We start from the raw sequence: 11,270 nt of genomic DNA, 5'->3' as shown, positions 1-11,270 counted from the left end.
GGATGCAGTCGCCTCTGGCCGAGCCTTGATTTGTCCCAGCAGTGGAGTCAGGACGCACAGACACATGGTCAAACCCTTCTCTTCACAGTGACATGGCTTTTTGATTCTACATGCACAAGTTACAGCCTAGTCACAAGGGGATTCACTGCTAATAGATTTAATTTATTGAGTTAAATACTTTATATTTTCCTTTTTTTTTATTTTTTTCTATTTCAGAGCTCAGTTTACCACCTTGTTAAATGTGAACTGTAAAGGACCTCATAAAGACTAGAGTCCTGAGCTGATGACTGAACAGGATGCGGAAGAGTTTCTCCTAAATCTATCATTCAGAGATGCACCCACTGAGTATTTTCATAATCTGTCAAGATTCAAGATTCTTTATTGACACGTATAAAGCTACACACTACAAGATTCTATGCCAGATTTTACCCACAATTCCCAGCTGGGCAAAGTCTGCACCAGTCTGCAGTTGTTGGGGGACAGTCAGCCTGAGCACAAAAATCTGTTAGTGTGTGAGGGGAACAGACCCGACCCGACCTCAGTCACAGCCAATCAAGCATGGGACGCAATCAGGTAGTGTGAAGTGATTACAAAGCCAACTGCAAACACGTGTTGCCAACAGCGAATCAAAAATAGAGGGTTGGACACAGGAACCAGTGTCAAAAGACAACAGGAAGTAGCGGGAATATTAAAATAACGATGGCGGGCAAAGCCAACCTGGACCACAGAAAAAGAGGAGATGTTAATCGAGTTGTGGCAGGAGCACAAGTGTCACCCTCGCAAAAGTTTGCACGAGAGTTTCGATGCGTTCAGTTGGCTTAAGTTGGTTTGACAAATCATGTGGTCGCCAATCCCTCATCAGACGCAGTTGTTAAAGTGCGTGATCACAATTCGTTCCGTAATTTTTTTTGGATATACCTGGACGACTGGGAACCTTCACAGACATATAAAAACAGATCATCAGAATTAGCATGCATGCCCATTAGCATGTACCGTAAACTTTACAGTATGTCTGAAACAAGCATTTAAAAGGCTGATGCATTTCACATATTCTCCATTGCACTCCTGTGTTCCAGGTGTTCCATATTCTCCCTGTCTGGCAGCGGTCGCACCGTTCGTCGGATCGTGACGGCCTGTCTCCTCTCCTTCCTGGCCCTGCTCGGCTCCGTGTCCGTCGACCTCAGGTCCGACCTTGACTTGCTGCACGCGACAGAGGCCGCTTACGACGAGCTGTCTTCCTGCAGGACCATAGCCCTCCTGCAACTCGTCGGCAAGCTTCAACAAATGAGAAACTTGTTCACTAAAGACGTGGGCAGTGAGACAACAGCGGCAAACTTTTCAGACGTTGTGTTTCCTGTGCTGGATCATCTCTGCGGTGACATGGCGTACGGTTACGGCCACGGTCTTCCTTGCAGTTCTCAGTTGTCTGGATTTTGCCAGGAAGTGAGGAGAGGCATTGAAGGATTTCTAAATTCTTCATTGGATACAGACGACACAAGTAAGAACGGCACTTTGTTTTTTTCTGTCGCCATCAAAAGACTCCTTGACATCTGGGGTACAGTACAAGACGCTTTAGTCAAAGTCAAACAGAACTCCAACTGGAGAGATGTACTTTCTGCAAGACTTCTGGTTAGATTCATAGAGCTCAACCACCAGTTGATGAACTTCCACCACATGGCAAATTCGACAGGCTTCCAGTACGAGTGGAGGTATATATTGAACTACATCTGCTTTTCCAGGATAATCTCAGAGCGACTGAATGACTGCTGGCTAGAGAACATAGACTTCAAGCTGAACTCAAGCCTGGAGGTTGAACAATCTTCTATTTTCGACACAAGTCAGTGGCAGATCTCTGGTGTTGGAGACGAGCTTCTGTCTGGGTCTCACGCCGGAATACAAGCTCTGGAGAACGCTCAGCATTGCTTGTTTGATCGGGCGGTGTTGGCTCTCAGGTTGGCGTCTCGATCCAGGTCTTCAGGCCTCAGTATGAGGATCTGCCTGCTCACCATAGCCTGCCTCATCTACCCCGTGGTGATGTTTTCCTTCAAACAAATGGCAGAGTGGATACAGAACTACGCCCAGTGTTTGAGGGAGAAGACAGAGGACCTAAAGCGCCAGAGGCATCTGGCTGAAGACCTGCTGCACCAAATGCTGCCCAAGTCGGTTGCCAGGCAGCTCCGCAAGCAGAAACACGTCGAGGCTGAAAGCTATGAAAAGGTTTGTGCAAAGAGAATATACGGTATGATGAAGGATTGTTCACACCCTTCAATGAGCTCAATCAAGCTATAGACCAGTAGCTAGCTTGTCAATAGTCTTTGCCTTGTTAATGTTACAGGGCTGGGACCGAATCAGAGGAGTTGTGTTGAGCAGGGCAAGGGAATTAAGGACACGTATTCAAAGCAGCTACTCTAGAAACATTAATTATTCACCTGGACCTGTTAAAATAAATACAAGATTAGTGGTTATGCAACAAAGAAAGAAGTTTCATTGTGCATTGTTTAGCATTAAAGCTCCCAGCTGAGCTTTGCAGATGTAGTATGGCTTTTGTAAAAGTCTGCAGGAGTGTGGAACATTAACAGAATCTTGGGGCAACCGTGCTTCACAGTTCACAAGGTACCAGAAAAAAAAATAATACTGAAATAGGCCTAAGGTAGTCGAAACTTAGAAAGAATGTGAAAGTCACTGCAAGCTGTCAAAGGAAGAAAGAAACGTCAGGTGAAGTGTACACTTGCTCTGCAAGGTGAAAGACTATAGCTATAGCATTCCCTTCAGAAAAGGCCCTTTACTACAAGCTGTCTGTGTAGATTCTCAGTCATTCAGGTCATGTTAATCTTGTGTAGAAGTAAACTGGACAATGTTTTGGTTCTTGAAGATATTTCAGGTCTCAACTTTAACTTCCAGATGCAGACTTCCAATTTTTTTGTACTTAGACCTGTCTATGGTTGGTTGCTCACCTTAAACTCAGGTGACTCAAGGCTTTTTATAAAGAACCGTAGCTCACATGAATCAAACAGTGAATGGTGAGGACATTTGCTAGCACTGCATTCTACTGTATGTGACTGACGCCAGTCAGCCACAACATTATGACCAACATTGTGGCATTTTAGTCTTCTGCAGGGAAACCTTTGGACCTGGCATTCATTGGTGTGGATGTTACTTAGACATGTAGCACCCACCTAGACCAGACCAGGCACCCCCACCCCATAGCAATGACACTCCTTGATGGCAGCATCCATCCCCAGCAGGATGCAGCCTGACACAGACACACACACAAAAATGCTTTAGGAACAACTAAAAAAAAAACATGAAGAACAGCACAAGGTGTTGACCTGGCCTCCAAATTCACTAGATCACAAACTGATCAAGTATCTGTAGGATGATCCACAGAGGCCCCTCCCCTCAAAGGCCCCTCCACTAAAAACATTCTGTTGCCAGACACCACAGGACACCCTCAGAAGGCCCATGTCCATTCTCTGATGAGTCACCACTGTTTTGGAGGCACTGTTTTGGATGCCTGATCGGTGCATAGGGGGTGTTTCCACCTCGTCTGTTCTTGCTTAACACATGGTGCTTCCTTCACTCCTCTATAAAATCCTCTGTCTTCTCTGTCCAGAATGTGCATATTTTTCTTAGCCCTTTATCCTCTATGTCCAGGTGGACTGCTGATGTGTTTGTTCAGTGGTCAAGGGAATGAGAATCACTTTGAAAACCACTAAAGTTTAAAAAAGCACGATATACATGCAGTTATCTTCACATATGAAGCTTCAGTCCGAGGTTTGCTTCTCTCTAGTGTTAAGAAAACATTATTTAAGACAGATACTACTATACATTTCTTCCCGTAAATTCCCCCTGTTCATTTTTAGCATTTGACCAACCAAACTTAGAATTTATATGGGTTGCAAGAGTTGCGGGGTGCAGCTGCGAGGAGGTTAGTGCCTCTGCAAGGTCTGCAAGAGAGTATGTGAAATGAACGTGCGTGTGTGCGCGTATGCTGCTTTTGTTCCTATTGTTAGCGTAATTACCTTTAATTGCCCTGCTCCATATTCATCGGGAGATAAAACAAGTTATACGGGTGAAAATTGCATCTGGCTTATTGAAGAGGTTTGAAGCAGCTGTGCCAAAAGCTCTTCGCGTGGGGGCGGGGGCTATTGCTGAATAGAACGGTGGGGTAAATTTTAAAATGATCTGGAGATTTGTAGTATTCTGGAAAGAAAATGTAAGAGCCTTTGTGTTTTTTGTTTCAAATTAAGTGGGGAAACTGTAGCATGGTCGTACTAAGGACAGGAGAATTTGTGATAAAGACCAAACTGAGACGTATTGGAGATATTATAGGTATCCTACACTTGGAGCTATACCAACACATGTCCATAGCAGTCAAATAACCAAAACAGTCATTTTAAAGGACAAAGATTTTGAAGTAGTAAGGAGCTGAATGGTAAAGAACACCCCGTCCTGAAGATGAGAGATGCTTGACGAAGACATTTATTTCTGTTTGATTCTCGGCATTTAAAAATGAAAATTAAAGCTAAAACTCTCCCTTTTGTTGACCTGAAACATCTTGACCATTTGTTCAGTTGGGCCCCTATTTTGTTGGCATTAGTTATTGGTCTTAAATGTTTCATCATATGTACACATGCCCACATTTTTGAGGAAGAAGTCCTGGTGCTGCCACATTCGTAGGTTAAAACAGAGGATTTGTGGCACATTGCAAATAGTGTGGTTAAAAATAAGACACTGTGATGCTTAACTTCGGTTGCATGGCATATGAAATAATCAATATACACCGATCAGCCACAACATTACGACCATTACACATTATGACTGGGGAAGTAAATAACATTGACCATCTTGTGACAATTCAGTGTTCTTCTAGGAAACCTTTGGACCTGGCATTCATTGATGTGGATGTTTCTTAGACATGTAGCACCCATCTAGACCAGACCAGGCGCCCCCACCCCGTAGCAATGACACTCCTTGATGGCAGCAGCCATCCCCAGCAGGATGCAGCCTGACACAAGCACACACACAAAAAAAAGCCAGCAGCCTTAAAGCAATGTGCTGAGTGTGAAATTTGTGCAACAGTTGTTTGTATGTTGCAGCGATTTAGCCTATGCATTGAAGGTAAGACAAAATACACACAATGAAATTAGACATATTTATGTTAATTAGTTCAATAATGTGTTCACTAGTTTACAATAACACCACAGAGATCATTTAAAAGTATCTACTTCAAATATATAAAGCCGTACAAGATAAATGTGTCTATTGTGAGAGAATTGAGTCTCTATAGTAACAACATTCATGAACCAGCATGAATTATATCTTAGTGCCCCCAGGACATGTCCTTTGTAGACTCTAATTCCTTTGTAGACTGTAAGACTCTAATTGTAGACTGTAGAATCTAGTACTGTTCATTATCATAAATGTCTGGGCGAAATAACAGAAACAAGACAACATTTCATGTGGTTTTGTCCACTTCTCTCCAGGTGACCATTTTCTTCTCAGACATCGTGGGCTTCACCTCCATATCCGCGTCCTGTACTCCTCTGCAAGTGGTGGAGATGCTCAACAACCTCTACATGTGTTTTGACACGCGCATCGACTCGTACGACGTTTACAAGGTAACGCACACACACAAATCTGTGTTTGTTTCTATCTTTGTGAGGACTTTCCATTGACATTATGACGTACTGAATTCCCTAGACCCCTACCCTAACCAACTCAAGTAAGTGTCTGAACAGAACCATAAAGGTAACCATGTCTGGAACCGTGATCATATAAAAAAAGATAAATCTAAAGTGAACATAAACTATGTAACCTACAGACTGGTTTGATGGAGGCACTGGGTCTGTCTAAGAGTGTCTTGTGATTAGTCGTTCCCTGACTGGTGCACGTGCACATTCCTAAATATGATTGAATTTGTCAGTTTTGTTTGAGCAGTATTTGATCAGACTGTCTGACCAGGTGGAGACCATCGGAGACGCTTACATGGTGGTGAGCGGTCTGCCCGAGAGGAACGGGGACAGGCATGCGGACGAGATCGCCAAGATGGCTCTGGATCTGGTGGCAGCCGTCAGACAGGTCTCCATCCCTCATATGCCCAATGAGAGGCTCCAGCTCCGAGCCGGCATCCACACAGGTGAGAGGTGCTCACATCTGCACGGTGAACAGAGAACGGTGCATTTCCAGTGATGTGAATCAGTACAGTGACTCAGAGATATCTTAGTTAGGTACTTATGGGTGGGTACCAAGGCAGTAGACCTTCAGGGTTAGGGTTAAGGTTATCATCATCTCTTCCTTTGTCTCCTGTCCCAACATATTTTTTATTCCTGTCTCTCTGTCTGGCTGGCCTCAAGCAAACTGCTTCCCCGGCATGATTGGGCTCTGTTTAAGGTCTCTTCTTGTTAAATGGGAGTTGTTCCCATGCAGTAGCCTTATGTGCCCTGACATGTAACTACACTTTAAGGCAGGGCAGGCTGTAACAACTGTGATTGGTCCAAAATGAATTTCCTTGTCCAAGTCTCTAGTGGGAAGACAAGCGCAGTAGATTCGTCCTCCTTTTGCCTCCCATACACCGTGCATTCAACTATTCTGTCTTTTCTTTGTGATATGATCGGCCTAGGGTTAACCAGGACTCCCCCCTCTTCCCTTGCAGTGCAGTCCAGAGTAATCTTCATTCAAAATCAGATTAAGCTTTGGAGTGAGCACAGCAAAAACAACAAACAAGACAACTAGCCAGCACAAGTTCTTACTTATCAAACAAAAACTAAAATAAAATACAGGAGACCTTCCCTAGGCTCCCTGGCCACAAAACAGGAGAAAACATGAAGGAAATAAACTTGGGATTCTCACCCTTGCTTGGCTGGACTGCTTCCCAGCTATTTCAACAAAAACATGGCTGCACAAGATGCTCGGATGAAGGCCCAGAACACAAGATGGCCGGCAGTCTTGTTGGGTCACAGGATGAAAATAAATAAATAAACAAATAAATAAAAACAGGAGAGCGACCGGCTTCTGGACACCGAATCAGCTCTCCCAGATCACTGCTCAGCACACAGGAAGCTGAAAAACAAAAAGAAGGAAAAAAAACAGCGGCCCCTGCAGGCCGGGAGGGAGAACAGCACCAAACAGGCAACCAATGGACAACAACAGAGAAAATCTACTCTACTAGAGTATAATTACAGAGTGATGCCGACGCACCAGCGCTCAAGTATGAATACTTGCAATGGTGCAGGCCACCTGTAAAGTCAGTCAATCATTTAGAATCTTTTTTGGCAGTAAAAAAAAACAGAACTTACACTTGAATTTTAGTTTTTTAGAGGTTTGTTTTGTGGCTTTTGTGCCAGTTCTTTTGACAGTGAGAAGTGATCCACCTGGTCAACAGTGATATACATATTTGGCATGAGTCCAATTTGAACCACCTTCCAAACGAGTATCAAACCTTACAGTGACCACCACTTCAATGTAAAACACAAACAGCCAATTGGAGAAAGTACTGGAGAAACATGCTGGTGCAACGTGGTGACCTGCTCCAGTGTTTAGTTACTGGTGATTAAACGCTAGTGAAACATAATTATGAATACTGTATTCCATCTCTGTTAATATAAGTCGCCTAAATCCTACCCTCCACTCCTTTAATGGTTCAAGCTCTGTGTCTCCTGCTCCCCTCAGGTCCATGCGTGGCAGGAATAGTGGGCTACAAAATGCCAAGATACTGTCTGTTCGGGGACACGGTCAACACGGCCTCTAGGATGGAGTCTACCAGCTTACGTAAGGCTCACAATACAGGAACACATATACACACCTCACACAAACATGATTATAGTATGACCTAGGGTGAAACTAGATATTTAGGCCTTTAAGGGTTTGAACATTTCAGATGTCTTGAGTGGTCCCATTCAATTTTAGATAGCAGTGCAGCATTACTATGTATGTAACTGAATATCGGACACTTGTTGCGTAAAACTCCCCTAGCATGACGTTTATACTTATATATTGTGTTTTTCTTCTTTCTGTCAGCTCAGAGAATCCACACGAGTTCAGAAACCTACTTGGCCCTGATCAAAGACAACGCCTACGAGCTGCAGCTTCGTGGAGAGATTGAAGTTAAGGTAAAAGATTACAGCTTTATCTTCTTCTGTAACTGCTTGTCCTGTGAAAGGTCACGGAGGGGGGGGCTAACCAGCATGTCTTTGGACGGTGGGAGGAAGCTGGAGTACCTGGAGAGAACCCACAAAGACAGAGGGAGAACATGCAAACTCCACACAGAAAGGAACCAGTCGGATTCGAACCCAGAGCCCTCTTGTGTTTGTTTTTGCCTACAGTACTGCCCCTCTTCTTGTTGTGCTCAAGCGCAAACACAAAGAGCTCTGAAACAGACCAAAGAACACATAAGTTAACACACTGCAGGTTGCATTTTGTGGAATCGTAAACACATCCTATCTCCTAAGTGTTGGCAGCGTTGTGTGGATGGACGAAAATAGATCGCGTCTCACGTCATGTGAAGATGCTGTACAGCATCTGTAGCTGGAAGAAAATTATTAAGATTAGAATCAGAATCAACTGTATGCAATCCCTTTCAGTGCAGAGAAAGAGATCTAACTACGGAACTGAACATTTTCCGTACAAAGCACAAAGATTAAAAAGAAGAGAATTACTAATAAATAGACCAGTATAACAATATGTAATGTACGTGTGCATTTAGCAGCCATGCTTTCATATCATATATTGCATAGCTGCACACTGCAATCTATGCAGCTGGTATAAAATGTGACCGTAGCTAATGCTAATAGCTAATTTATGATCTCTGTGCATCCTCTGGCTCTTTTATGTCAACACAATCCAACAACACTACAAACTGAATGTGTGCACCTTATTTGTGTTTTAATTATTTTTGGAAGAATTACGCGTCCTGCTCAGGTGTCCTGCTCAGATGCGTGTCCTGTCCTTCTCCTGCCAGGGTAAAGGCAAGATGAACACGTACTGGCTGATCGGCCACAAGAACTACAGCGTGCAGAACGACAGCCTGGTTTGCCACTGGGACCCCAGCAAGATCAGGAAGAAGAAAACTCTGGCAGACAGCCAGGACTCTGTGGCCACCGTGAGTTGAAGTGGTTCAGCTTCCTGAATGTTTGCCACCAGAGGAGCAGTTTTGCCTTTAAGAACATTTGTGTCCGTCCTCTGTCTGTTTCCTTATGTATTTTAAATCGTTTCTTTAAATAACCCACTGTCTCCATGTTACTTTACTCCCTGCTTGTACAAAAGCCTAAAATGATCCTTTATTCTTCTTCCCTGTGTGTATTTAACATTTTCTCTTGGTAGATGTGGTTTATTTTCTGTAAAGACTCAACTTTACATCTATTCTGTTAAATATGTAGATATCTGTGTAATTATTTTTTATGTTATTTAATGTGACTGTGGAAATGGTTCAAATCTCAATTATTCTGATGGTCATCTGTATGGTTTGGTTTTTTAGGACTTGAAAGAATAGTAGGAAATATTACAGTAATCAACTACTTATAAATACTTTTACCATCAAGTTAACATCAATTCAATCCATTCTTTTGGACTGGCTCTTATACAGGGACCACTATTTTACAAATTTAGCATACATACCTATCAAGTCCATGTCTCTACGTGGGTCAGGGATGGTCAGGCGGCAAAACTGGGTCGTACACAATATTAGGCAGGTGACCCATTGTTATAGCCGATTGGTAACCATCAAGTAAAATAGGAGCCATGCAAGACAAAAATGTTGACTGATGTTAATGATTGTGTCAGGAGCAATACGCAAGCTTAGCGGTTAAATATGTTACTGTGATCCTATTTTATCCGTCACTGCTCTTACTAATTTATGGACAATTTGAATGATGGTGTGCATACATCCAAGCTAGGAAGCTGTGCCTTATTTTATTTCCTAATTCATCTCTACTGTCGAACAAATACAATAACATCTCATTGATGTGTTTACCTGCTAATCTTACATGTTGATCCCGACCCAAATAGGATCACAATGGGTGTGATACAATTTAAATTTCCAAACAAATTTTCAAATTCCATCTGCAATTTTCGAGTAAAACTCTCAACTTCTGTCAGATTTACTGTCACCTGTGATACCGTGAATTTTAAATAAAAACTGTTGAATTGAGTCCCAATGTCCACAGCAGGGGACATAAACAAAAAGTATGCTGCTCTGTGGTTAAAATGTTGTGCATGTGAATAAAACTTGTTTTGAAGGTTAGCTAAAACCCTTTTCTAACAAAAAAACATATCAAATCTCCACATAGAACCATGATAAATGTATGTTTTTCAACTATTTACCTCTCTCACTCCCATAAAATGTGGCCAGTGAGACGTCGGCCACCCCAACCAATTATATACCTGGAAAGGTCAGGATGTCCTCTACATGGCAACAACAACTACAACTCCCTTGCTTATATAGTTTAAAAAAAAAAAAAAATACCAATAAGAGACTCATGTCCTCTACAGAGGACAAAAAATGAACTACCAGGTCCCAGGAGGATATATAAGATATATATAAAAAAAAAGGTTTATGACTGTGTTTATGTTTATTGCTATAGGTGTCAAACAGCTCTTTGTTGTTGCTCTGTCGGTGTATTAAAGTCTCCGTCTCTGCCTTGGTTCCTCTAGTTTGTTGCCTTTTCTACTCAATGACTCTAAAGAAATGCCAGTACCGAAGTTGTCCACACGGGGGCTCTGTAGGATCACAATATATGCAGCAATTCTTACAGTATTTACATATGTTGCGTAAAGAGCTGAGCTTCAGCCGGGATGGCAATCCATCTGGAGCTGCCTGCACATCTGTGCTGGAGGTCTACGGCATGAGACAATGTTGAGCTTCTGAGCGAATTTTGATGCTGGTTCAGCCACATAGTCGTATTTGCCTTTATACTTTGAGGGCTAAAAGTCTGGCTGTATGCAAATAAAATCATGCACTGAATTAATGCACAGTTTAACCCAGAAGTAATTCTTAATCCACCTCAGATGGTTCCAGTTCCAGAAATGATGCACAGGTAGTTTCCAAAACAGGATTAAATTTACTTCTATCAGACTGATACAAAAAGGATTATAGTACTGTCTAACAAACAAAAGAACATGCTACTAAAGATACTTGATTTGTCATTAGTTTAATTTAGCTTTACATATTATATATTTAACTGTGGCCTTGACGAGCCTTGGGACAATGACTGAATGGTAAGAAGTTGATTTTAACCGAAAACCACGACTGGATGAAGGAACTGGACCTGATA

General features: G+C 42.6%; 1 protein-coding gene across 1 annotated transcript; it reads left to right on the top strand.

Moving 5' to 3' along the window:
• The first annotated feature begins 5,174 nt into the window (after positions 1-5,174).
• On the top strand, positions 5,175-10,882 carry LOC311494243 (atrial natriuretic peptide receptor 1). Its single transcript, XM_084553189.1, has 5 exons — positions 5,175-5,621; positions 5,965-6,139; positions 7,672-7,770; positions 8,020-8,111; positions 8,960-10,882. The coding sequence occupies exons 1-5, from the start codon at positions 5,424-5,426 to the stop codon at positions 9,107-9,109; spliced, it is 714 nt and encodes a 237-aa protein (XP_084409315.1). The 5' UTR covers positions 5,175-5,423; the 3' UTR covers positions 9,110-10,882.
• Positions 10,883-11,270: the final 388 nt, after the last annotated feature.

Source organism: Chelon labrosus (assembly GCF_963514085.1).
Source record: "Chelon labrosus genome assembly, chromosome: 10".
NCBI lineage: Eukaryota > Metazoa > Chordata > Actinopteri > Mugiliformes > Mugilidae > Chelon > Chelon labrosus.
The sequence above is the reverse complement of the archived record's forward strand: the minus strand, read 5'-3'. Positions and strand labels throughout refer to the sequence as shown.

Bases quoted from the DNA above. Each gene is read 5' to 3' on its own strand.
- LOC311494243 (XM_084553189.1), top strand. From the start codon at position 5,424: ATGTCTGGGCGAAATAACAGAAACAAGACAACATTTCATGTGGTTTTG. The intron at 5,622-5,964 runs GTAACGCACACA...CTGTCTGACCAG, and splicing joins ACTCGTACGACGTTTACAAG to GTGGAGACCATCGGAGACGC. The intron at 8,112-8,959 runs GTAAAAGATTAC...TTCTCCTGCCAG, and splicing joins GTGGAGAGATTGAAGTTAAG to GGTAAAGGCAAGATGAACAC.